Genomic DNA, 27,610 nt, shown 5'->3' with positions numbered 1-27,610 from the left:
AGGGTCATGAGATCGAGTCCCAAGTCAGTCTCCAAGCTCAGCATGGACCTTGCTTAAGATTTTTTCCTCTCTCTCCTGCCCTTCCACCTACCAACCCTCTTGCCAACTCCCACATTGTGCACTTTCTCTATTAAAAAAAAAAAGTGAATAAAATATAGCTGCTTCCATCAGGAATTTGAAATTTAAATGCAGTGTAACAGTGGTTAAGAACACAGACTTCAGATTCAGCCCAGGTTTGAAACCTAGTTGCACTGCTTACTAGCTAGCTGTATCAGGTTAAGTTCTCTATTCCTGAGTATCTTCGTTTTACTAATGGGAATAATAACACAGTAATTCCTACCATGTAAGTTGTGAGAATTAAATGAACTGAATTTATGCTAATGTGTTTAGAATATTACCTGGCATGTAGTAAGTGCCTTGCAAATGTTGATAAAGGTGTTGGTAATGGCAGTGATTGTGATGGGATGGTATTACTTCAAAAGGCAAGCATATGAGGAACTGATTGTCACCTAAATAGTCTAGAAGAATAAAAGCATAAGCCAGAGGCTTTTTAATACAAAAGAAGGGATTCTTTGCAACAATTAAGGGAGAAGAATCGGAGACAACTTAATGGAGATGACATTGAATTGATGTCTTAGAAAAGAATTCTAAGATTCTTTTTAGAAAAGAATACCTGACAGTCTATAAACATTTCCATGAATTAGTTTATTTAATCTTTATAGCTATAAGAATAGACACCATTATTGTTGTTATTTTACAGATACATTAACAGAGATGTTTACAGATACATTAACAAATTTGTCAAACATCAGACAGCCAGTAAGTGGCAGTTTTGGGTTTCAAACCAATCAGTCTGGCTCCAGGACCTATGCTAACTTGTGCTATACCACTACTCCTAAAGGATAAAAAAGCTTTCTGAGTGAAAGTACACGTTTAATTGTGGCTAAAGTATTAGCTGTGTAGCAGGATATAATTGAATATCAGAATGAAAAAGTTCCACAAACTTGGAAAAAAATGATTTTTTCTGTAGTATATGGTAACATATAGCTATCAAAACCTTTTTTTTTTTTTTAAAAGCATTTATTTATTTATGAGAGAGTGGGAGAGAGTGCACGCAGAAGCTAGGAGAGTGGGGGAAGGAGTAGAGGCAAAAGTAAAGGAACAAGCAGACTCCACGCTGAGAGCAGAGCTGAGGCAAAGCTTGATCCCATGACCCTGAGCTCACAACCGGAGCTGAAACCAGGAGGCTGATGCTCAACTGACTGAACCACCCAGGTTCTCCTATCAAAACCTATTTTAAACTTGCTCATAACTCGTCTTAACTAACATGATTTTACAAGCCAGCCATTCAGTATCTGCCTCTCCCTTCTGGAAGTCAGCCTGGCAGAAACAGACTCCATTAAACAGCTTCTGAATGACAGCCAGTCAACAGATTCAACCTTGCTCAGAATGCAAGGTTCTTCTATAGTAGAATAGCTTCATAAAGATAAGTTTTAAAATCCACCTGAAAAAAAAAAAGTAAAATAAAATCCACCTGAAAGAAAATGTCCTTAACTAAAGCAATAATGTCGATGTGGGGAAAAAATAGATTAAAGAGTTATTACAGACATAAATCCATAAACATTAGTGGCTGGCTAGTGAAGGAAGGTAGGGTCAGGAGTGGGCAAAGAGAGATAATGCTGTTTTATATCCTGGATTGTGAGCAGGAAGATGGATGATAGTCTTATCAGAACAAGGGAAGAAAAAAAGTGTGTAGCCGTCTAATACTAGAATTTTTCTAGACCTTGGGAGCTCTTTCAGAGAGGAAATGGGATAGAGATCACTCGATGTATCTGTGACTCAGCAGTGAAAACTAAGATAAAACTTCGTCTCGTGACTTCATTCTAACCCTTTTTTTGTTACATCTCATTTTAGATTTGTGTTGTTTTTAGTGTATCTACATGGAGATTGATACCCAGCAGATTCAGGAAGTCTGAGGCATGGTTCAGGAGGCCTGAAAGTTACATATAAATTACACCTATAAGTCATATATATAATATTATTATTAAATTAATTGACAATTGATATTTTGAAAATGTTTTTATAAGGATTTTTGTATCAACTTTCAATCTTTTTTTTTTTCCTGCTTTGTGCTTGTTCTCCCTTCTCCTGTATTGTTTTCTGTCATTGTAATTTAAACAAGATAACTTTAAATTCTATCTTAAGTTAATTTTTATCTACTTAGTTCCCCACAAGTTGCTGGTGTTCCTAGATTCCGGTTTGGGCCACCTGAAGATATGCCACAAACAAGTTCAAGTCACTCTGATCTTGGCCAACTTGCTTCTCAAGGAGGTAAATAGATAAATAAATGCTTAGATCTCCTGGGTTTACACACATTCAATAATAAACTATTCAGATGTGATTTTTTTTTAAAGTGAGTAAATACATTTTTTTAAGTTGATATCTAAATAATTCCTATGCAAACTTATGAAAAAAAATCTGTATTTGCTACATGTTAAACACTGCTTTACCTTTAAATCATACTTTACAACAAAATTCTCAGTTCTTTGAGCATGAAGACTAGCTTTTACATTTAAATCTCTCCTGGCTCCTAGTATTGTGTCCTATGTGTATCAAGTATTCAGGAAAATTTATTGAACCAATATAAATACATAGATACTATGAGCCATTTTAAAGTGGTTGGAAGAAATGCAGCATTTTTTATGTTTAGCTTGATACTTAACATTCCTAGTTAAATGTATAAAACTAGATATTTTCCACCAACATTAAAAGTAAGGAAGATAAAATATTTATAATATATAAAATAGAATGACCCCTAAGTTAAGTAATAATAGTTGGTTGTTGAACATGAATTAATGCTCTTTGTGGAATTAATTACCTTTTAATTTTCATTTGGCATTCATATAACCAATTAAATTTGTGGGAAGCTGTATGGCATTTTGTAAGTAAATCCTACTACTTTTATAATAAGCCCCAAATAAAAAATTAATCTACAACCCCATATAAGTCATATATTTATATAGATTCAAATTTTTATATGGTTTTTTATTTTATACAATTCCTAGGCTTGGAAGACAAGTCTAGGCTTAAATTGGAATGCTACCATTTACTAGTTTTGTAACTTTGGGGAAGTTAATTAACCTCCTAGAAGTTCAATTTCTTTAGCATAAAGGGGAGGAGTAATATCTTGAAGTTTGGTGAGTAGATTCTAACATAGTAGTACCTGGTTCATAGTTGGGTACTCAATAAAGTTAGCTTTATATCAACCCATAAGAGCAGCATTTTAGGTATTTTTTCAAAGGATACTGAGTTTTAGTGAACTTAAAGGATGTGTTTCAGTTGTATTTATGTTTTTGAGAGATTGATTTTTGCCTGATGGGCTAATTAGTGAGTTTCAGCAAAATGGTATGTCTCTACTGATTCATTTGTTTTCTTTCAGATACCTGGCATATTGCCAGTTCGGTGTTCTTTCAATCATTCATTAATATTTGGAATTGTCTTTAGGCTTAGGAATGTATGAAACACCCCTCTTCCTAGCTCATGAAGAAGAATCAGGTGGCCGAAGTGTTCCCACTACCCCTCTACAAGTAGCAGCCCCAGGTAGGTATCACAGGCAGACTAGTAGATTATGTGCTTTATTGGTAAAATGGAAAACTGTGAGACATTTTCTGGCTAAAAATTAGGTAAACCACCAAGTCAAAAGTTTTCATTTCTTTTTATTTTGAAGTGACCGTGTTTACTGAGAGTACTACCTCTGATGCTTCAGAGCATGCCTCTCAGTCTGTTCCGATGGTGACAACATCCACTGGCACTTTATCCACAACAAATGAAACAGCAACAGGTGATGATGGAGATGAAGTATTTGTGGAGGCAGAATCTGAAGGGTAAATATTTACTTTATAATTTTCACTTGCTTTAGACTTTTATACTTGTTTTCCTTTAGCCAAGAAATGGTTTATTGAGCTGTATTTTTAGTAGCATCCCATTACAAAAACAAACCAAGCCATACATTTTGGAAGATTGATTTCTGCATATAGTGGTATATTTTAGGACTTGGATATCATTACAGCAGAAAGTAATTTTTTTAAATGTTTATCTCCCTGAAAATTACATAATGTATTCTAGAAAAATGATTTCTTTAAAATTACTGAAACCCTTCAATTAATATAGCTGCTTGAACTTTCCGTAAGAAAGAAGTCTTTCTGTGAAAATTAGGAAACAACTCACTTTCCATTTTGTAGTGGGCTGTCAAGTGAACCTCACTTATTCTTTATATGTATTTAGAATTTGGTGTTTGGGGTGGCCCGGGTGACTCTGGTTTAGCGCCGCCTTTGGCCTGGGGCCTGATCCTAGAGACCTGGGATCGAGTCCCGTGTCAAGCTCCCTGCATGGAGCCTGCTTCTCCCTCTGCCTGTGTCTCTGCCTCTCTCTCTTTGTCTCTCATGAATAAATAAATAAAATCTTTAAAAAGGGGGGGGGGTCTGGACAACTTCATAGAAGCATAGCTAGAAGTAGAACCCAGATTTCCTAGGTAGAGCTCAAAGATTTTGTTTATTTAGCAATATTTTCTTAGCATAATTATAGACCAATTCTAGTATATGAGGAAAAAAGCAAGTCTATTATGCTCTAACAAAGTGCTGCTTAATTTGGGGGAGATTACAGACCCTGCTGAGAATATTGGCTGCCATTAATTTCATACCATGTATGCAAGTCACTTTAGATATGTCATTTCTAACTCACACAAAAGCTCTGCAAAGTATGATCTCCATTTTACAGTGAGAAAGCTTAGACTCAGAACATGTTAAAATAACTTCCTTAGGCCTAAGGAAGTTCCTTAGGAACTGGCTTAGACTAGATTTTACCTATGACTTCAGCCCCATGCACTTTACACTTCACTAGCACTTGTCAACTTCAGCAGATAGTCATGAGAGAACTCTTTAAGATACATTTTACTAATGACTGCACTGAAGTTTTCAGCAACTTACCTTTGGACTATATTATCTCCCTTGTGTTTTGATATGCTTTTTTGAATTGTCTAGAGAGTGTTGGAGTTCTAGCCATTGAGCCAGGAATTCACATACCCACAGCATGTCTCATCTGGCCTAGAGCCCATGGTGAGTTAGTGGCACATTGTTTGGTTTGGTTGGTACTTGTGAATTCCCAACAGTTTTGGTACTCTGCCTTCCAACAAAACTGTTTTGGGATTTCAAAATCTGGATAAGCCATCTCTTATGAATGTTACCAAGAAAGTGAATGCCCTTTGTCAAAAAGAAAAAAAAAAAAAGAAGAAACTAAAAAACTGGAACATGTCCTAATGAAAAGAGGGATAAAGAAAAGGCAACTTGAGCTATCTTTCCCCTACTCCATTCATTCATTTATTTATTTATTTATTTATTTATTTATTTATTTATTTATTTAAAAGATTTTATGTATCTATTCATGAGAGGCACAGAGAGAGAGAGGCAGAGATGTAGGCAGAGGGAGAAGCAGGCTCCATGCAGGGAGTCTGATGCGGCATTCCATCCCAGGACTCCAGGATCACACCCTGAGCCAAAGGCAGACAGGCACTCAACTGCTGAGCTACCCAGGTGTCCCTCCCCTACTCCTTTTAAAAAAATATACAGTTACCCATATCAGGAGTCTACAATTTTGAGTTACAGGGGAGCTTAGGGTTATTTAAGTGATAAACTATATCAGAGTTTGGGAACAATTTAGGATACCTCAAGGATCAGTTTTATTTTTTGTTTTTGTTCTGTTGGGTTTTTTTAATTTTATTTTAAGATTTTATTTATTTATTCATGAGAGAGAGAGAGAGAGAAAGAGGCAGAGATACAGGCAGAGGGCAAAGCAGGCTCCATGCAGGGAGCCTGACATGGGACTGGATCCCGGGTCTCCAGGATCACACCCTGGGCTGAAGGTGACGCTAAACTGCTGAGCCACTTGGGCTGCCCCAGTTTTGTATTTTCTAATCAATTTTTGTTTTCTTAGCATTAGCTCAGAAGCAGGCCTAGAAATTGATAGCCAGCAGGAAGAAGAACCTGTCCAAGCATCTGATGAATCAGATCTTCCTTCTACCAGCCAGGATCCTCCTTCCAGTTCCTCTGTAGGTAAGTTCCAGCTCTTGAGGGCAACACAACTGTTTACAACACAACTTGTTTACAAAAGATGATCTTATTAGTAACAAGTAGATAATTTTTTTTCTTAAATTTAAGATTTGGTATTTAAAGGGGAAATTGTATTTTATTAAAGGAAATGTAGTTTTAAGACTTGGTTGTACTAGAGGTGCAACCAGGGCTGGAGGGATGGGTTACTGGGAGTGAAGCTAAGGAACAGTATTTCAGGTCTCCTGCCTCTTTAAACCAGAGGAGCTTCTTGTTATTTGTTCTACATATGTGGAGAGCTGAAGGGTAGGAGGTCTATTACTCCAAAAGTATTTGAAATTTGCTGATGTAAATACTTTTCAAAGTTAGGCTTTCAAATTTTTGAAGTTAACTTTGAAAAGGGTTATTTTATGTATCTTTCCTTCAATAAAAATTATTTCTGTGGTACTTTAAAAAATTAACATTTATTGATCACTTACTGTGTATCAGATAGTATTCTAAGCCCTTTACATGTATTTACTTATTTAATTCTCACATCACCTCACATGGTAATCACTCAAATGGAAACTGAGGCACAGAAATGTTGAATAACTTTTTCCAGAGCACATAGTGAGTAAATAATGGGCGGAAGCCAGGATACGAACTCAAGACATTTGGCTGCAAATATTACACTCTTAAACAATACACTATACTAGCTTAACTGTCTCAAAATTTTTAGGTAGGGAATTATTTTTATTACTGAAGAGATGGAGTAGCCAGCCATCCACACTGACTATTTTTATTTTGAATTGTTTATAGCTAATTCTCAAATTCTGCCATGGAACCTTCAATCTGAGCAGTTGTTCACTTGGTCAGTAAATATTTGAGTGCCTACTAGGTGCCAGGTGATTTGATAGAAAGCATTACTAAAAAAAATGACTTAAATAAAAATCTAGAAGGAGTAAGAGAGTAAAGCTGTGCAATTTTTTGGGAGGAAGGAGTTCCAGATAAGACATATAGCAGGTATCTATAAGGCAGCAGTGTGGTATATTCAGGATCAGTGAGGGGCCAGTGTAGTTAGAGCACAGCAAAGCCAGAGAGAGGCTAGTAGGAGTTAGGAGGGAGTGGGGAGAAGAGGCCTAATAGATCTTTGTAATTGCTTTGGCTTTCCTGGATTTAGGAAGCTTTTAGAGGGCTTCAGACAGTAATGGTAAGATCTGACTTAAAGATTTAACAGTATCAGTTTGGCTGCTGGTGTCAGCAAGAGACTGAAAATGTTTAATGGGTAGAAACAAGGAGAAAGTTCAGAAGATATTATAAATTCAAGGTAAGGACAAGGATTTTTCAGACAGAATAGTAGAGTGAAGTTTGTGAGAAGAGGTGAGATATGGGGATATGTATTTAAATTCGAGCTGGCAAGATTTGCTAATGATTAGATTTGGAGTGTCTGGAAAAGAGGATTCAGATATGACTCACATTATATTGTAGGGGCCTGTTGCTTGTTGTTTCCTAAGAGGGATGATAGTTGTTGATTGTTGATTGTAGTCCCCCCCCAGCACAGTGATACGTGATAGGCACCAAGTGAATATTTATTACATGAGTGGAGTGAATGAGTAAAAAAAGTCAAGCCCTTTCTTTTTAGTAAGAAATTTTTTTTTTACTTTTTACTCTTTTTTTTGTTAAGTGCCCCTTGTTAAAAATCAAACAATTTTTAAATACTGAAAGCAAATGACACCTGCATTTTATCCATGCATTTATTTAGTAACTAGATTTTGCCATTATAAATGCTTTTCTTATTTATTAATTTGCTTTCTTATATTTTACTGTTTGGTTTTTTTTTTCTTAGATACTAGCAGTAGTCAACCAAAGCCTTTCAGAAGAGTAAGACTTCAGACAACATTGAGACAAGGTGTCCGTGGTCGTCAGTTTAACAGACAGAGAGGTAAATTTCTGACATATTGATTATGTGATAGAATGTAGGATAGTAATAAATGGAACAAGTTTTCTAATCCTTAAGCTTCTAACTTGTATTAGTTTTTTTTTTTAATGTTCCAAAGATTGATTAAATAATTATACATTGAGCATGTGATGTTTACTAATCTGTAAGCTGCTTGTAGGAAGATTTGTAAACTATAGGTATATAATGAATATGTGCTTATATTTCATATTTATTCATTTCTTCCTTGAATTCAAATAAGATTTGGAGAAGCTAAAGTGTTATGGTACTAGATAGTCATTTGTTACATCTCTGCCTGTTGTTAAACTTTTTACACAACAAAATAAAGCTTTGTGACTTTGTTTAACTAATTAAAAATTTTAATATTTCCATGTTTTCTAATGTAACCCTTAGAGATTGTATTCATGCCATGAAAATATTAATCTAATTGTAATAATTTTCAACTGAAGGTGTGTGAAATGTCTAACAGTTTTATATCTATATACCTAGATATTTGATATTGAAAACAATTTTTATAGTGACCTAGGGTAAGTGAATACTCCAGTTTTGAGCTAACTTCTTAAAAGATACATTCAGTTTGGTTATTTTTTTCTCTTATAGGTGTGAGCCATGCAATGGGAGGGAGAGGAGGAATAAATAGAGGAAATATTAATTAAATGTCCTGTAAACTGTAATAATTGTGAATAAGATTCTCAAGCCTGTTTTAGTATAATGATTGTCGAGATTAAAAACATTTTTGTATTTAAATTGGTATGCTTCTCTCAACATTCTTTATTAATAAAATGTATTTCAGTGTCAAAATTTTTCATTCTTCATTTAATTAGTTGACTTCTTCTTTGCCTGTGGGTCTAAGGACAGTTGTACCAGATATTGGATAAGGTCCTCCCAAAACGAGTAGTAACAACTCTTGCTGTTCTGCTGGGTACATCAATGTTATAGTATTGATCTAAATAGAAGAGAAATCATTTTTTAATTAAAAAGACAAAAAAAAAAAAAAACACCTGAACTTAAAAATAGTTTCTGTTTACTATTATATTCAAAGATACTGTTTATCATTTTAATATCAGAAATGTTTGTATTAAGTAATCTGAACCTTCTGACAAAAACTAAAACAATTGCCTTGACAGATTGACCGTTCACCATCTTTCTGTAAAATGAGAGTCATTTCTCCTTTTTCAAAGTAAGAATTTGAGAAAAACTAAGTTTAAAAAATAATAAATCACTTGAGTTTTTTCCCTTAAACAAAAATTTTGACATCATTTATATAAGTAGAATAACTTAGATTTCTGAATTTTTCAAAGAAAAGTGCCCTGGTAACATTTAATTAATAAAGTTAGGTTCTCAAGAATTTCTTTGTGATCTTCAGGACTTGTGTAATGATGCAAATCAGTAGTATTTCGTGGCACCTGGGACCTCTGTTAAATGCCACAGGTAACAGAAGTAAAATATTGTTCTTATTAGCAGTTTTACTCAAGTAATTGAATGATTTAGTATAATAAGCTTTAATCTCATGAAGGATAGTGCAGAACTGAATTGCAGCCCATTGAATTTGATGGGAGTAAAGTGAAAATCAGAACTTTCTCTTCTTTAGAGCAATTACAATAATTTTAGTTTAACTTCTGACCTTAAGTCACCATTGAACATTTGTTTTTGCTTTGATTATATTCATATTTTAGAGATTAGAGCACATCCTTAAGAAGCGTAGAAGAAGTTACTTAATAACTTACTCCTAGAAAAGGCGTAGTAATCATAGCCATCAGGTTTTCTGATGTTGGGCAGTGCTATAGCTGAAGTAACCACATTTGGAAATCCTCTCCACTGTGAACTCATTTTGACTTCATTATGGAGGAAACCTGTAGGTTTAAAGATAGCAGCCTGAAAGTGATATACTACAGGAAAGAGCAGCCATTAGAGTCCAACAGACCTGAGTTTGAATTCCATTTTGGTCACATAGTAGCTCTGTGATATTGGGTGAGTTATTTAACTTAGGTACCTCAGTTTTTGTCACCTCTGACGTGGTGCAACTATCTACCTGTTTGTACTCTTCTGAGATTTACAGAGGTAATGTTCTTGGTAAAAGGTACTTGATAAATGGTATTTATTATAAATAACAAACCTGAATAAATTACATTCTTTACTCACAGAAAAATTATATAGATCTAGATCTAGTCATTTACTGAGGCGCAAATTGATGTTTTGCATCAACAAGCTTTAAATTATTAGGGCTATTTAGTCACTATTTATATTCAATAAGCTTCATTCTGTAAGATAAACTGTATTGCATCTATGTCCCATGTAAGAATTTTTTAACACAGTAAGAAACATTACCTTTATCTTGATAAGAGACTCTGATGGGTGAATAGTGAATTCTGATGGTGTGTGTTTGAGAAGGTCCTATGGCGCGTTCAAAGCGACGTCTTCTAACCTGTGTTGTTTCTCCATACACTGGGTAATTGATAGCGGGCCTTCTTCCAGTGCACTTTTTGATGGGTTCCTGTTTATAAGTGTACTGCTGAACGCTGCCACCTGTTATGTATTAGAAAATCACATGTGATAAGAAAATTAAGTTTAATCCCCCAGAAAGGTGAAAAAGAGCTTTTACAAGGTAGAGGAAACAATCAGTGTTTTTTTGTGAACTGTGTTCAGACATTAATGGCTGTTAATCAAGGGAATTATAAAATAATTGCTATGGGATGCCTGGGTGGCTCAGCAGTTTAGCGCCTGCCTTCGGCCGGGATCGAGTCCCGCATCGGGCTCCCTGCATGAAGCCTGCTTCTCCCTCTGCCTGTGTCTCTGCCTCTCTCTCTCTCTCTGTGTCTCTTATGAATAAATAAATAAAATCTTTAAAAAACAATAATTGCTAAATGCTGAAATACTTGTTGAATGAATAAAGCCAAAAAAGTGCATAGTTCTATATATATTTAACTTTGTTTGAAAGTAAATGATGACATTTACATTAGTGATCTGAAAATTCAGATGAAATTGTAATATGCATGCTAAAGAGCTTTGAATACTTTTTACTGTCCTCAGTTTTTTCATTGGAAAGATTTGATTCCAGCCATTAAAGATCCTTTGACAGTAAACCCAATAATAAATGAAAATGTTGAATAAAACTTCCCAGGCAAATCAATTCTTAAAAGTTTTGTAATTTTGTCAATTACGTAACACATACCTCTCTTGAAAAAATACACAGATTCAGGTCTGTCCTTGTATTTAGCTATTGAGAGAGCTGCCACTATTCTTCCATTTAGTCCTCCAAATCCTTTTACAATTTGTTTGGGATACCCTGCATCTTTTATATCATTGGTGAAACGCCAGTACTGGGAACCCTGATAATTTAACAGAGGAAATAGTGTTAATTGCTTTGGAATAAAAAGGTTAGGGATTCATTCTTAGATATAAATATAGGGAGAAAGTTTTAACTTTGTTAAGTGAATAAATTGGTCTTTAATGTTACCAAATTGTTAGCTTTTTATTAAATGTTAATGATAGAATAGTTTAATAGAATATGGAGACCCTTCTGAAGTGGAGGTTAAGCTGATTTATGCTCTTACGATAAAGAATACCTAGTTGCTGATTTCTCTCATATATTTTTCTTACCTTAAAGAAGAAAGTTTTTCCTTCACAGTTGCACCTAGTAAAAACAGTATCAATGGGGGAGGGAATACCCCAGACTTCAGTAATTTTACGAGGTGGAGATGGTGGATTGGATGGACTCAGCATCCAGAAATAATGACCTGAAATTGAAAGTGACAGGTGAGCCTCCTGAATGAATACTGTAACTTATCCCCAAAAGAAATCAAAATGAAAAATTGTTAACTAGCTCATCATCAAGAAAAACAGAAATGTGTTGGCACACGTTATGTAACAAGTTAAGTCAACATTGTGAGAACTAGTGTAGCAGTATTTGAACTGCTGAGAGTAGATATTTCTCAGGTCTGAGGTTTAGCATAGCCTTTGAAATATTTTTAGTTTTCCAGTTTCACTAAAAAGATCCTTCTGGCTTTGTGACTTATGGAAAGTTACTTATCTCCATTTCTTTATCTTTTAGTTAAAGAGTTATAATTCAGTGGCTGCTAAAAATCTCTAGCCTCTACTGTGCTAATAGTGTATGATTTGTTTCCTTTCAGATTTAATCTAATTATAAGAGGACCAGCAGATGGTATAGCAGAGAAGTGACATGAAGTAACTGCTGTTCTCCTGTTAGGGTCCCAGAGGATGTAGCACTGTTGAACGCGTTGCGATCAAGATGTTATTTTTACATAGAATAGAGCAAGGAATACAAATCCTAATGTCATATTATTTGATATGAGATTAAAACTTGAACTGCTTGAATTCCTAGTGGAAAGAAAAATTCACTAGTATCCATTCAAGCTCTTAGTTTTATTTGTTACTCTAATGTGTCTAATAATGTTAATCCAAAAAACAGGTAATTATTCTCAGGTTCTCATAATATTGTGTGAGGGAAGTTTATCAGTCAGGTTCCCCTCCAGAAACCCTGACCCAAACTTTCACTCTCCTTTGGTTCTCATAAAGAATAAAATGATGGGCAGAAGAGGAAATAATGTGCGCAGCTCACCTCGAAATGCGACCATGGTTCCATTGCGCAAAGTAGTCAGTCCATCTACTGGCTTACCGTTGCATAAATTAGTCTCATCTAAAACAAAAAATTAAGCCAATATAAAAGAAAATGAGAAGAATGTTCATGTTTTTCAAATCCTTCCACAGGGTTGTCTCCTCTGTTCACCTTTCCCTAAACTCTTGAAGGGGCTAGTGGGAAACTTCAGGGGCTATCTCAGAAATGGAAAAGAGCTATATTTCATAATTAACTTAAGGTGATATTACCTAAAAATAATACATAAAAATAAACCCGAGATTGAAATGGGCCAGGTTACCTGATGTTCATGTGAATTAGATAATTGTTGGATGCTTGATCCCAACACAAAACTCCCATTTTCCAGTTCTGATTGCCCTTTAGAATTGGTTTGAAAAAGGGAATAATATTGCAAATTTTTGCTTTGCATTATACTCTTTTAAGGATACAGTCCCAACTAAATATTTTTGACATTCTTTTTTTTTTTTTGACATTCTATACACCATCTCTACATATAGAGGAATTGTGTATCAGTACACAGTGAATCGAATGCAGAGAGGCGCACCAAATTCCTTATTACTCGATTTTCCAAAGACCACATAATCTTACATGATTTGACTCCTGCTTACCTATGGAGAAGCTGTAAAACTCCACAAGTTAACAAGTTCAGGGTTCTAGGTAATATATATCAATAGCTTGATACTAACTCAGGGCATTCTGGCCCAGATAAATTTATCAACTTAAAGTTTAACAACATTACCAATTTTAAAACTGGAAGTAACTTATGCTTATTACCTGAAAGCATGGGATTGATGGCAATGTCTTGATTGGATCCTCTCACTAAGATATCAGTCCCTGGGATAAATATAGGAGTTAACACAGGGGGCCTGTGGAACATGTGAGGTTTTTTTCCAGCAGCATCTGTATCTTCATTTGGATTTACTTCAGCTATTTCTGAGTTAGGTCTTTGGTTGGGGCTGGTGGTAGTTTGGAGCATGGCTTCCACTGAAGAGGTAGGGTGTAATTTGGGCATTGTCGATGTAGTCATCTTTGGGGGAGTTGGTGTAGTCTTTGGTTTTTTTCTTTTAGGTATTGTGTTTGGCTTTTTGGTAGAAGCGGGCTTCTTTGGTGCTTTGGTTGGCTTTCGGGGTCTAGGAGTTGAGACTTTAGTACTCGTAGCTGTATCCTTTGGCACAGCTGTGGTTTCTTCAGGTTTATTCATAGTCTCTTCAGTTGTAGTTGTCTTTTGTGTTGCAGTCATTACTTTGGGTGCGAGAGTTGTTGCTTTAGGAGTGTTTTTGGATGATGTGGTAGATGTTACTTGTGTGGTTGTACTTGTTTTGGACTCAGTGGTCGTTTCTTCTGTTGGAGTTGCTGTCTCCTGGGTTGTAATCTTAGGTACAGCAGTTGTAATTTCAGGTATTATGTCTTTTTCTGTTGTTTTATCTTTAGCTGTTGTAGTCATTTCAGGTTTGGTCACTTCAGGAGCCTTGGTTATAGGTACAACTGGTTCTTTGGGACTGTTTTCAAGAGGCTTTGGTGTGGGTTCTGCAGGAAACTTAGGAGTTGACTCAGCAGGGTTCTTGGGAGTAGTGGGAGGCTCCGTAGTCGTAGTTGTAGTAAAGGCCTCTGAGGTGGTTGGAGCAGGCGTCTCAAGAGAGGCTGGAGCAGGCTCCTTCGGGAGTTTGGGTGTGGGCTCCTTGGTGGTGATGGGAACCTGTTCCTTGGATGTGGTGGGTGCAGATTCCTTGTTGGAGGCAGTGGGTTCAGGCTCCTTGGGGGCGGTGGGTGCAGGGTCCTTGGGGGCGGTGGGTGCAGGTTCCTTGGGAGCTGTGGGTACAGGCTCCTTGGGGGCCATAGGTTCAGGCTCCTTGGGGACAGTGGGTGAAGGCTCCTTGGGGGTGGTGGGTGTAGGCTGCTTGGGGGCAGTGGGTGCAGGCTTCTTGGGGGCCATGGGTTCAGGCTCTTTGGGGGCCGTGGGTTCAGGCTCCTTGGGGGCAGTAGGTGCAGGCTCCTTGGGGGCGGTGGGAGTAGGTTCCTTGGGACTGGTAGGTGCAGGGTCCTTGGTGGTGGTAGGAGCAGGTTCCTTAGGGGGAGTGGGTTCAGGCTCCTTGGGGGTTGTGGGCACAGGCTCTTTGGGAGTGGTGGGTTCAGGCTTGTTGGGAGTAGTTGGTGCAGGCTCCTTAGTGATAGTGGGTGCAGGCTCCTTGGGAGTGGTGGCAGCTGGTTTCTTGGTGGTGGGAGCAGCCTCTTTGGGAGTGGTGGGTTCAGGCTTCTTGGGGGTGGTAGGTGGCTCCTTGGTGGTAGTAGGTATAGGCTCCTTGGGAGTAGTGGGAGCAGGCTCCTTGGGGGTGGTGGGAGCAGGCTCCTTGGGAGTGGTGGGTTCAGGCTTCTTGGGGGTGGTGGGTGGCTCCTTGGTGGTAGTAGGTACAGGCTCCTTGGGAGTAGTGGGAGCAGGCTCTTTGGGGGTGGTGGGTACAGGCTCCTTGGGGGTGGTGGGAGCAGGCTTCTTGGGAGTGGTGGGTTCAGGCTTCTTGGGGGTGGTGGGTGGCTCCTTGGTGGTAGTAGGTACAGGCTCCTTGGGAGTAGTGGGAGCAGGCTCCTTGGGGGTGGTGGGTGCAGGCTCCTTGGGAGTGGTGGGTTCAGGCTCCTTGGTGGTAGTGGGTACAGGCTCCTTGGGAGTGGTGGGAGCAGGCTCCTTGGGAGTGGTGGGTTCAGGCTTCTTGGGGGTGGTGGGTGGCTCCTTGGTGGTAGTGGGAGCAGGCTTCTTGGGGGTGATGGGAGCAGGCTCCTTGGGAGTGGTGGGTTCAGGCTTCTTGGGGGTGGTGGGTGGCTCCTTGGTGGTAGTAGGTACAGGCTCCTTGGGAGTAGTGGGAGCAGGCTCCTTGGGGGTGGTGGGTGCAGGCTCCTTGGGAGTGGTGGGTTCAGGCTCCTTGGTGGTAGTGGGTACAGGCTCCTTGGGAGTGGTGGGAGCAGGCTCCTTGGGAGTGGTGGGTTCAGGCTTCTTGGGGGTGGTGGGTGGCTCCTTGGTGGTAGTAGGTACAGGCTCCTTGGGAGTAGTGGGAGCAGGCTCCTTGGGGGTGGTGGGTGCAGGCTCCTTGGGAGTGGTGGGTGCAGGCTCCTTGGTGGTAGTGGGTACAGTCTCCTTGGGAGTGGTGGGAGCAGGCTCCTTGGGAGTGGTGGGTTCAGGCTTCTTGGGGGTGGTGGGTGGCTCCTTGGTGGTAGTAGGTACAGGCTCCTTGGGAGTAGTGGGAGCAGGCTCCTTGGGGGTGGTGGGTGCAGGCTCCTTGGGAGTGGTGGGTTCAGGCTCCTTGGTGGTAGTGGGTACAGGCTCCTTGGGAGTGGTGGGAGCGGGCTCCTTGGGAGTGGTGGGTTCAGGCTTCTTGGGGGTGGTGGGTGGCTCCTTGGTGGTAGTAGGTACAGGCTCCTTGGGAGTGGTGGGAGCAGGCTCCTTGGGGGTGGTGGGTTCAGGCTCCTTGGTGGTAATGGGTACAGGCTCCTTGGGAGTAGTGGGAGCAGGCTTCTTGGGGGTGGTGGGAGTGGGCTCCTTGGTGGTGGTGGGAGCAGGATCCTTGGGAGTGGTGGGTTCAGGTTTCTTGGGCGTGGTGGGTGGCCCCTTGGTGGTAGTGGGTACAGGCTCCTTGGGAGTAGTGGGAGCAGGTTTCTTGGGGGTAGTGGGTGCAGGCTTCTTGGTGGTGGTAGGAGTGGGCTCCTTGGTGGTGGTGGGAGCAGGAGATTTGGTTGTACTTTCAGCTTTGGGTGTAGATTTAACAGGAGCTTTGGTTGTGGGTACAAAATCTTTAGCAGGTGTTTTCTCTGCACTTCGTGTCTCTTTGGCTGAAGTAATCTTCTCTTTTGCTTTACTTGAAGTCTCTTTGTTTGCTAAAGTCTCTTTACTTTTCACTGTTGTCTCCTTATTAGGTGTTGAAGAGGTCTCTTTGGATGTATCAGTATTAGGTGGAAGACTAGGTTTAGGATTTATTGGTTTGCCTGTTGTAAACTTGGGAGATGTGGTAACCTTATTGCGTTGGGTGGTAGGAATGTCAGGAGTTGGGGTGAGCTTGATGTCACCATTGTCCAGTCCACTTCCAGCTTCATCTACAACTGGTGGTTCTGGCGGAGGTTTCTTTTTAGGAGTTCTTTCCTTCTTGTTACCTTTTACTAGAAAAAAATATACACATCTTTTATTTTTGAGTAGTTTCCTCTTCAATAGTGACCTAAAAATCCCATCTTTATCAACTAGCCATGTATTCCAAGTAAATTGCTAACCTGTAATATGTCTATTAATTTATTACAAAATGGCAAATACTGGACTTATCTGATTGGGCTATTTTAGGGAATTGATGAATTGATGAATTGATGAAAAGATTCACCCCAGGAATCTGCTCAAGTCACACCAATGGTCCCTCCTAAACTCTATTTCCATACCCACAGCTGTTAGCTGCTCTCTTTCCTTGGTACACCTAAACTCAGCAGACCATGGGATACAGAGAGGAGATTGCGGCCATGGCAGCAAAAGACCCTGTTTAACAGGATTTCTCATAGCAGCTATCCCAAAGGTGAATTTCAGAGCCCAAAGAGCACATGAAGAGTTCATCATTGAGATGAGTTCCATTTAGCACACGTGTGCTGCACATCTATGGTGTGGACTCCCTTGATGATTCAAAGACTATGTATTTGGCTATTCAGCCAGAGAAAAGGCTTCAGGGGAAATAACAACCACCCAGGAAATAAAAGTTCTTCAAAACTCCAGTATCCAAAATTCAGTATTTCCTGGAGAAAGAGAATATATTTTAGAATTTCAGGAAATAATGAAAAGCAGAACAAAGGGAATCTCTTTTCAGGAAGTAATAGCCTACAAAAAAAAATCAGCCAAATATGACATATAATTCATTAGAAAAATAATAAAAAGGAGCTGTAAAATGTGAATAATAATATTGCTTTTCCCAGAGAAGTATATGAGACCTTAATGGATTAACATGTTAAAATAGCAGCCTATAAATGTTTGCAAAATAAAATAAGTGAAAATTAAAGGAAAAATAAAAACACAAGGAACACAGAGGAAGGAGAAGAAAAAAATGATAATAGGTAGACATGAATTAAAATTGAAAACCATAAATGAAAACCATATATCTCGTGTCTTCCTGTGGTCCCAGAGCTAGTCCTAGCATCTTCTTATCATTTGTTTTAAAGAGTGGTTTCTTAGCTGCTTTTCACTAATAGGAAGTTCTCCTTAGTATCTTCTAAAATAATTTTTACAAATCTGTACATGCCCCAAGTACTGAAATGTGCTCAAATCATTCTACCAACACTCATTGCTTTTAGATAATTATTGTTAATATGGCATTGATATAGTCTTTGATCTTTATCAATGCTCAAACCTTTGGGTTTCTTCTTTAATTCTTTATTAGCTGCTGAATTTTTGGAAGACTTGATTTTCCGAATAGTTGAAGAGGAGGAGGAAGACTCCTGGTTTTCAGAAACAGAATGTTCTATAAATCAAATAAAAAGGTTGATCACACCAACTGTAATTTAAAACAAAAAACTGCCAGTCCAAATACAATAAGAAATACTGTTTACTGAGCTACAAATGTCCATATTCTGCTTTTATTTTATCAGTAATATGATCAACTGTTCTTACAACGTCCATTAAAAGCAAGATGGCTAAGCTTCTCACCGATACTAGCAATATAACTATATTACTTTCTCTTCTCTCACAGATTGTAATTATTCTGCAGAAAATCACCTGGGATTTTTTTTTCCCTGATGTGTTTCTTCTGATTATTTTAACCTACACTTATGCTGGGCTCAGTTATAAGAAAAATAAATAGCTGACGGTTTATAATTTGGCTTAAATTTTGACTTCGAACACATTTTTAAAAGGGTAATGAGCCTTTCATGACTCATGTGATTCCCTTATTCTATGAAGTCTTACAAAATTAGTCCACCTACAGCTTAGTCTGTCTCAAAACCTTTTATTACATCTATCATCTTCCTACCTTCTGTTATTTCCTCTGATTCTATAACTTTCTTAGTCTTCTTCTTATTTGGTGCTTTGGGTGAACGTTTGGCTGTTGATTTGATGGTTTGAGATGCTCCTGGAGATGGAGGTGCAGTCTTTGAAGATGAAGGTGATGTGGGATTATGCACTGAGGCCAAGCAAGACAGATAGATTAACATCTTGTTGACAGTCATCAGCAGCTCTTAATTGTGAAAGGCACAGATGGCATCTAGCTCCAAGAATCAATACTGGTGAAAACCAGCGCAGGCAGTCTCTTAGCCTAAAGATAGCTACTCTAAAGTAATTAATTCTGAAGACTCATTGCTACAAAATATTGGTTCTCAAATTGTTATAAATTACAAGGGGCAATGGCTGCGGGGTCAAAGAACTTGAATTCTAGTCGTAGACCTGCAAGGGTCTACCCTTGTTTACTTTGGGCAAATGAGCTAATAACCCCGACTTGAACTTTGTTTTCTTATCTGCAAACTGAGATGCTTATTCTAGGTGATTTCTGAAGATATTTCCTGGCCTAAAAAATACTTGACTCTCTCAGCTCCATCCCTTATGCCAATCTTCTGTGATGGTAGAAATAATTACTGTGTGCAGATGACAGGTATTTGTGCTCCCAGGAAGAGAAATATAATAACTACATTTGTCCCGTTTTCATAGTCATTATTTAAATTGATTTACAAATGATGCCAATTCATCTTTTCATTTAAATCAAATGATGTCAATTCCCCTTTCAATTCATGTAGAACAAAAGATTACATGAATATTTACTCTTATAAAAAGTTCACACCTTCACATTATGCTTTTCTCAAAATGTGTTGCCCTTCTCCAAGTTAAACAACCATTGTTAATGTTTTGGTGTGTATCTTTGAAACCTTTCTCTCCGGTCCGCCTACCCTTTCTATGTCTGGAAGAGAAGGCATGGGATGGGTTTTGATCATTAGGAACCAGAAGAAAAGCAGAGGGTCTTCTGAAAGATAAGAAAGCAGAGAACGGTGGGGACACTCTGGGTAGAGAGAGTTATGATAAATCCTGCTGCTCTTACTGAACATCCCCTAGGAACTCTGACCAATGCTGAAAACCACACTCCTTCCTCTGTTTCCCCCACCAAGTAGATCAATTTAAGAAACAGTTCTGACATACTAGCTAGTGATCCTGAACCAAATACCTCTTGGACTGTTAACTCACATTTCTTCAGTTCTCAAAAGGTTACAATTTTGAGATACAGAGATGCCTACAAACAGTATCTATAGTAATCCTGAAACAACTAAGAGGCCTTACTGACTTACTGACTCGTAAGATATTTTGATGGTTATTTTTTTTTAAGAAGTAGTGAAGCTCTGGGTGGTTCCATTCTTTTCGGTTGAAGCCCTGTCTCTGTGAGTTCTGTAAACGAAGCATGACGTTCATCAATTTTTTTTCGTCGAGTTCCACATAAGCCTTGGGTAGTCTGGCCCACCACCCAGTAGCATAAAGCATTGTCTTTATTAACATGTTCTTTCAATGCTTCATCATACTCTAACCATCCTTCCTCCCCACCCATCCTCTCCGCTAAATAAAGTCTTAGTGTTTTGTCTCATAGCCAAAACAATTACCAGGGCACTGAGTAAATACGTATCCTTCATTATAGGTCCTTCTGAGAGCTGCAGGAACTCTGCACTCTGAGATTTTTATTATAAGGGTGTTGTCTCCATCATTTCTGAAATGCCATCCAATGAAAACATTGAACAGTTAAGATTAGCCCTTGACTATGCTGATTAACATTTTACCCTATTTCTCCACTGTTCAAAAGAAGCAAGATGTACAGCCTTGTTTAAATAAAATGATAAGATTATGCAAGCAATGTCTATCTTCGCTTTTACCTCCACAAATATTGTTTTAAAAAGTAGAATTTAAGAATAAACATTTGGTAAAAGAAAGGAATTCATTATTTATTTAAGTATTTAAAAACAATTTTTTTTTAATCTGGAGAGTTTTATTATACTCCCAGAGTACTCCATCAGGAACTATAACCAGAGGAGAGGATTTTAAAATGGGACAATATCTCTTTTTACCAACTCTATCCCATACAGGAATTTAGACAGTGATGAACATGGACTGCCACAGTAGGAAGGGACCTAACAACAGATGGTTAACCTTGGTAGGTTTGCCCATGAATTAAACGTCTTCAACTCCTAAATCAATGAGTTGAGGGAAGGGAAGCCGAGAGTGCCATTCTGTCCTTCAACATACACTCAAAAACACGAAAGCCGAAAACATGGCTAGCTCAAAGGACCACTGACTCTGTGGGGTCAGCACCATTAGGATGAGACAAGAAATCACTGAGTGAGCCGGTTACTGTTGGTTTTACCTGCAGTTGGACTGCACCTGAGGAAAAAACATGTACACTCAACCCCTATCCTTTCTGTTCCTTTAACAGCAGTCTGGCGCTCCAGGAGCCTGGTGGAACCAGGCCGTGCTGTTGGGAGAGGCTTTCCTTTTTTAATTCATCTTGGATGACGCAAAATTAATACAAAATGGCTTGCGTTAGTAAAACCAAGTCCCTAGATGGAGGGCATATTAGACATGATCAGCGAAGCTAAGGTAGGTGGGCAGATCTGACTGTACCGAGAGGCAGTGATTAACCCCATGATGCTTACCTCTTCCACAAAAATCCTCATAATCGGGACAGCACTTGCCATACTTCTTACAGTCTGAGTCACAGTCACACTCCCTCCCTCGTGCAAAGGACTCGAAGCAGCGACCTTTACAGGAAAGCTCTACCCAGAGCAAAACAAGACATTATAGATTATTAATGATGCAGCTACACCCATGTACTCATAGCCATTTCCCACCTTATAACTGGCTAGAGTTCCAAAAGTGCATTTCGGAGTTTTTTATTTGGAATTTGGAAAAATGGGTGGTTTTCCAAGTGGAGAAGTTAAGAGAGAAATATGGTGACTCAGAGAAGCTTCCCTTGCCCTTCAAGGCTCCAATAGTCACCCAAGTGCTGTTGGAGTCATTTCACATATGTATTTTGGAAAAGTGGGGACCCTTCATATGAAATCCCTCCATCCTCTCCACCTTTCACCATGCTTTGTAATAGATATTTATTCAATGAACGTTTAGATCTTACAACAACATTCCAAAGAGCTGGCTTAAAGTAGATTGGACACTGTTTAGGCTCAAAAATCATTTATAATGCAGAGAGTTTTATTGTGATAAACTGGGCAAGGTGGAGGGTTGAAAGATTTCAGCCTAATCCCATGGCATGGATTATGCCTTCTCATTTCAAAACAAGCCTTGGTTAGAAGCACAATAACTTAGCAAGGCCTATTTGAAACAAACGGTTACCTCATACAACACATAACTGTACAGCAATATATTTGTCAACTTCCTATACAAATTCCAAAGTGAACATAATAACTCTGAACCACTCCTAATTGTAACTTTCAAAAGTTGGATATGAAATGTCCCTGTGTTAACAAAACGATCCAAAATGTGTTCAAGGAAAATACCATTCATAATTTAAAATTCAGACCCTTTGGGTTTTAACTGAAATTCTTCATTAAACACTATTAAGGGATCCTGTCACTAAGCAATTACATCTCTGATTCGTAGTGAATATTTACCCATTGGTATTTACTTAGTGACTCCTGAGTCACAGTATTCTCTACTTAAAACATTTTACTTAGGACTAGTCAATAACCTTGTGCACCTGACAGATTTCCAGGGCTCCCTCTCCCGCCCTCCCCCAGGAGTCATGAGCTTTGACGCCATCATTAGGTACAGCACACTGCAACATGTATGCGAGGAAGGGAAAGGCACTTGAGCAAAAAGAAGCACAAGAGTGTGGAAAAAGCACTGCAGGGGGTGCACGGGGACTCACAGAACGGTGTTGCTTGATAGGGGAGACACCAGCTGTCAGGACTTACCCACAGTGCAGGCTTTCTTGAAATCAGGGCAGCACTCCATGTAGTGTTGACAGTTATAATCACAGTTGCAGATGGCATCTCTAGAATACCCTTCCCCACATCTCCCTGCACAGCTTGGTAAATCTAAAAATTATACAATACTAGCGTAAACATGGCCAAACTGCTTCACAGGAAGGAAGAGTTCTAAATGAGAAGGATAAAGCCACTTGGTGAGGGAGAATTTTTATCAGTTGGAAAAGGATGGGAATGATGGGTAGCAATGGGTCCAGGTGGCCTTTGCCTGATCTTCCATGTGACCTTGATCGTGCCACTTTATTCTTCACTAGACAGAGAAGATAAAGACACTTTTGAGAATCAGGCAAAGCTAACGGCTTTGCATAAAGTGGGTGACGTTCCTGGGGGAGGGTGGCAGCTTCAGGTCTCCCCAGACAGCTGCTGAGATGATGACGAGTTGACATTTATTGAGCATGTCTGTGCCGGGCATTGAGTCATAAATTATCTCTAACGTTTATGAAAACGTTGCCAGGAGAGTATTAGTAGCCCCTTTTGAAAGATAAGGAAGCTGGAACACATTTTAATAACTAGCTCAGGGACACCCAGCTAGTTAATAGTTCCAGGATATATGTATTATATATAGATCAATTAATACCTACTAACTATTCATATTGACCTCTTTTACTCTTAGAAGCATCCTGATTTGGGTAATAAATTATATGGTCACCTGGAATTTGAACTCTGATATCTCTGATTCTAAAGTCCACACTTTTCCCACCCAATCATGTTGCCTCTCATCTCTCATGTTGGGTTTAAAACAAGCTGGTCATGCCAAGCAAAAACTTCCCTAGGCTTCCTCTTCTTTTTTGAGGATAACTGGGTTCTTTAAATGTTGAGGAAATCAGATGCATACAACCATGGCTACAGTGAGTACAAAATAGATAACCATTCAAATAGTATCTGGGCATGAATATAAGAGAGATATTCTGGGTAAAACAAAACAAAAATACAAACAAAAGTGTAATGATATAAAAATATATTTGAGAATATATTTTTTAAAATCCTTGGAAAACATCTTCCTGAGAGATAACCACAAAAATTTAACAATTGAATCCATCTCTGTAATAGAAATTGACAGGTGCAATGTCCTAAAGCCATACAGGGACGTTGAACCACACTGAAAAAATCTCAAAATAATGAGTTCAGGAAAGTGAAAGTCTTCACATGCAAAGAAAATAGTAAATATTAGGACAATCTTCACAACTTCTTTCATACATATGTGCACAATACATACAAAAATGCATATATAGTGTATGTATATAAATACATATATTATATATAAAGGAAAAGAAGAATAACAGGTTTAGGAGGCAAGACAAGCAGACAACACAACATTAAAGGCTATTCTTTTCTAGTTAACAGATTTCTGAATTAGGAAATCAGTTATCTTTATAGGAAGAGCTTCTTTTCGTAGATTAAATGACTGTCCTTTTATTCCTGTTAATTTTAACAACCAATTTTAAATTCACTCATTTAAAGGAAAGTAAAACCATTTTAGAGAACAATTGTTCTTATTACAGAGGATATATAGATTAGGAAACACTTTCAGTGTTGTGAGCCTTGTAATACTACCATGAGAGAGCAGAGGTTAGCGTGGTGGCCATAATTCCTTCCTATATATTCACATTTGCTTTCATGTGTTTTTCCATTTTATCTAAATGATTCTGAAACTATGTTCATGGCAAGCAGTTATCTCTCATGCTTAGGATTGTGGGAATTTTAACTATTTTCCTGGAAGTGTCTATTTTATAAATATAATTTCACCATAACACCCATGCATCTTGATTTTTCTTCTCTCCAGTTTTGCTTATCAAAGAAAAAAAAAGGAAAACTAAAATCCAACTCTTGGTATTATTGTTGCTAATCAACCTTGATCGCATGCTAGAGACTTTGGCTAAGGTGATTGCATTGGATGTATCTTAACATTCTCTAGTGAATAACAAGAACTGTTCATCCAGGACTGACTGTTTTTGGAAGACTGTGAATAGTTTACTATCATAATATAAGATGACATTTATGCAAGTGTAAGTCCGTATCTGGGTAGTCCTTACAAGAAAGATAGAACTTTCAAAATTAATACAAGGCCATTTGAAAATTTGTAAATGTTTACTGTAAGATACTATCTAGTCTTACATGATGCCAAAATAAATCGTCAATAATTTATGTAATGTAAAAGACTAAATTTATAATAAACATGGAAGCCAAAATTACATGTTATTTCAACACTGTTCTTTTCAATTCATCTGATGATAACTGTATCACACTAGCATAGTTTTATCCTGTGTCTAAATCTTGTTGAAATTTTGGAGAACCATAAGAATAATGAGCACAAAAATTATTCTATAGAAAAGCTCAAAACTTGAAAGACTTCATAAGACATGAGAAAAAAGTGAGAAATTCAAAATGCTTATAAATACCCCACATATGCTTCACATAATTTTAAAATTGTACTATACATTAAGCTCAAGCAAATATACATTTTAGAAATCTATTCCATCGTCAAGATAATCAAAACAGAATAATTAGCAACAGTCTTTAAATAAAAGTCTTTTTGATGGTTAAGGTACCTTGAGAAGAAACTTGCTGAATCAAGAAAACAGAGAGGAGCAGCAAGTATATGGGAAGTATTTTCCACTGCATGGCTGTTTCCAAGGACCGAACCCTTACTGAAAAGAAAAGAAACAGATCAGAAAACTGCTCTTTAATCTCACCACTAATTTATCCTGTGTTACTCACTGTGTTTCAGTAACTTTTAAAAGGCTATTTAATCATAGAACCATCCCACTCCTGAAACAAGACTTTTAAAGATAATCAGCCTTAATTCTATCATAAATATTTGACCATTAGATTTAATCTTATGCAGAAGAAATCATCAAGCACCATCTTGATCATGTTAGCGACCATTTAATACTTTAGAATTCCTCTCAAATGGAAAACAGCCTTATCTCAACACTATTTAAATTATAGCATATACTTACAGGTTTAAATCCCAGCTTGGGGGGAGGGGGGCGGGAATAATCAGCTTCAGTAAAATTTAGCAAACACAGAAGTGACCATTCCAACTTTCCCTGAACTCCCCGTATAATTTTGTGAGCTTCCAACAGGTGTATCCCATAGCTGTGATCCTTTTCAAAACTTCCCTTCTACTACCCTTATAAATCTTTTTCAAACCTCTTGAATAAAGCATATCCCTATTGAACTGAAAACACATTTAATTCCACGAAGCAAGTTAACTTTGACACTTACCGGTAAAAGCAATAATGAGTTTTCCCGATGTCCTGGAAGTCTTATATATCAGTGCAAATATATCGGGATGAACCAATTAGTCCAAAGGTTAGACAAAATCAACAATGACAACCTCTGAAATCAAACTTTCCTCATTTGTTGGAAGAGGGCCCAGACAGCTAGACTTAGGCAACATCTGGAAAATACTCCCATTAAGAAAAATGACTACTACAAAATAAATTTAGGGTTATTGGCCAAAACACACTTCTAATTTCTGAGTGAAATGAACAAATTGTTCTGAGGTGGTAAATAGTTCTGGCCAGTCTTGACTAGCGAGCATATCAAAGCAGCAGCGTCAAAAAATAGTCAAATGTTTGTGCCACTTCTTGCTTTTTTTTTTTCCCCAGTTAAATCTAGCAAAGAGGGATTTTGAAACTGTGAATTTGTGGTGTAAATTTTCTTAACTTACACAATTAAATCAAATGCACATTTCTTGAGTATTTGCCTTCTCACTGAGCACAGAGAATATACTCCAATTTGCCGCATGGTCTAGATGGTCTACACTGGATTTTCTAGTTTCTTTTACCATGTTAAAGCAAAAACAAAAAAACAAACCCTGCTTCTTTGAAACTGTAGATTTCTCCCTTAGCCCCTTTATTTGAGCACAGCAGTGTTTGGGAACAGTCTTTAAAATTGCTAATTTAGCTTCCCTACCATAGAAAATGTGAATTGTCCTCTTGCAGAGCGAAGTTACCTCCGCTCAAGGTTGCAGCTCAGTTTAATGCCAAATGTTCCTGCTAAAATCCTATCTACCAGGGCCCCTCGGTGGTGCAGTTGGTTGAGTACTGGACCTGTGGCTTTGGCTCAGGTTACGATCTCAGGGTCATGAGATTGAGCCCCATGTCGTGCTCTGTACTCAGCAGAGTCTACTTAAGATTCTCTCTCCTTCTCCCTCTGCCCCCCACCCTTGTGTTCTTGCTCTCTCTGTCTCTCTCTCAAATAAATAAATCTTTAAGGAAAAAAAATCCTATCTACCTACATAGAGCCTACCTTGTATCCTACTACCTCCCTGAAAACTTCCCAGAGCAACCCTACCCACGTCCAGAATCACAGTCAACAAAGGAACTACGTTTTGAAGCAATCATCTGTTTGTCTCCTGCCTACTCCCCCAGACTGTGGTTTCTCCAAGGACAACCAACGCCTGTGCCTTCGTTCTGTTGCCAACATGTAGTCTGGTGCTTCACCAAGGTGGCGTGTATATTGTCTGCTCATTGAACCAAACTGTTGTATTCCACTGTGTACTAGGTATTTGGTCAGTACTGGATTTAAGTATCACAAAATGCCTTTAAGTTCAATATAATCCTCCAACGTTTAATCCTTCAAATAAAATGAAGACCCACAAATGAAAAATCTGTGACCCATTGAGGGTACATAAGGAGTAGGAGCCATAGCCAAGATTTAAACCCATGTCTTTTCATTTAAGGTTCTCTCCTATTTCTACAAAGTGAGGGTCACTGGAGGGGAGGTGGATGGGTGGATGGGGTAACTGGGTGATGGGCATTAAGGGGGGCACAAGATATAATGAGCACTGGATGTTGTATGAATCACAGAATTCTATCTCTAATAATTCAGTATATGTTAATGAAATTAAATTTAAATTAAAAATAAAGTTCCCTCATGTCTCTACTATATCCAGCCCCTTTTATCAAATCCATCACTCAATGTTTAATCGTAGTACTAACTTTGACTCCTTCATGTATATAATATGGGTTTATG

General features: G+C 38.3%; 2 protein-coding genes across 3 annotated transcripts in view; one reads left to right on the top strand and one right to left on the bottom strand.

Annotated features, from left to right (window-relative positions):
• The window catches only part of TPR (translocated promoter region, nuclear basket protein), a 66,038-nt gene extending 57,200 nt beyond the window's left edge, over positions 1–8,838 (top strand). For both annotated transcript variants that reach the window (XM_025430104.3, XM_025430105.3), the window contains exons 47-52: positions 2,225–2,331; positions 3,505–3,600; positions 3,728–3,884; positions 5,989–6,107; positions 7,927–8,022; positions 8,638–8,838. In XM_025430104.3, the coding sequence (XP_025285889.2) occupies positions 2,225–2,331; positions 3,505–3,600; positions 3,728–3,884; positions 5,989–6,107; positions 7,927–8,022; positions 8,638–8,693 (631 nt within the window). In that variant the 3' untranslated portion in view covers positions 8,694–8,838. The remainder of the gene's footprint in view (positions 1–2,224; positions 2,332–3,504; positions 3,601–3,727; positions 3,885–5,988; positions 6,108–7,926; positions 8,023–8,637) is intronic.
• PRG4 (proteoglycan 4) lies at positions 8,789–25,964 on the bottom strand. Its single transcript, XM_049112175.1, has 14 exons — positions 25,856–25,964; positions 25,177–25,275; positions 22,556–22,678; positions 21,281–21,400; positions 18,631–18,780; positions 18,013–18,123; positions 15,864–16,792; positions 13,427–15,653; positions 12,617–12,694; positions 11,638–11,774; positions 11,210–11,366; positions 10,366–10,563; positions 9,765–9,890; positions 8,789–8,983 (listed from the first exon to the last, which is right to left on the bottom strand). Exons 2-14 carry the CDS (start codon positions 25,247–25,249, stop codon positions 8,886–8,888), a joined length of 4,527 nt encoding a protein of 1,508 aa, XP_048968132.1. The 5' UTR covers positions 25,250–25,275; positions 25,856–25,964; the 3' UTR covers positions 8,789–8,885.
• Between the last annotated feature and the right edge of the window lie 1,646 nt (positions 25,965–27,610).

The sequence above is a fragment of the Canis lupus genome, chromosome 7 (genome assembly GCF_003254725.2).
Source record: "Canis lupus dingo isolate Sandy chromosome 7, ASM325472v2, whole genome shotgun sequence".
In the NCBI taxonomy this organism is placed as follows: domain Eukaryota; kingdom Metazoa; phylum Chordata; class Mammalia; order Carnivora; family Canidae; genus Canis; species Canis lupus.
The sequence above is the reverse complement of the archived record's forward strand: the minus strand, read 5'-3'. Positions and strand labels throughout refer to the sequence as shown.

What these genes read in the sequence shown, in the direction of transcription:
- PRG4 (XM_049112175.1), bottom strand. Translation starts at nt 25,249, where the DNA reads ATGCAGTGGAAAATACTTCCCATATACTTGCTGCTCCTCTCTGTTTTC. An exon ending in ATCAGAGGAAATAACAGAAG is followed by an intron (nt 18,124 to 18,630) that starts GTAGGAAGATGA and finishes TTTGATTTATAG; the next exon opens with AACATTCTGTTTCTGAAAAC. An exon ending in CATCAATCCCATGCTTTCAG is followed by an intron (nt 12,695 to 13,426) that starts GTAATAAGCATA and finishes TTTTTGTTTTAG; the next exon opens with ATGAGACTAATTTATGCAAC.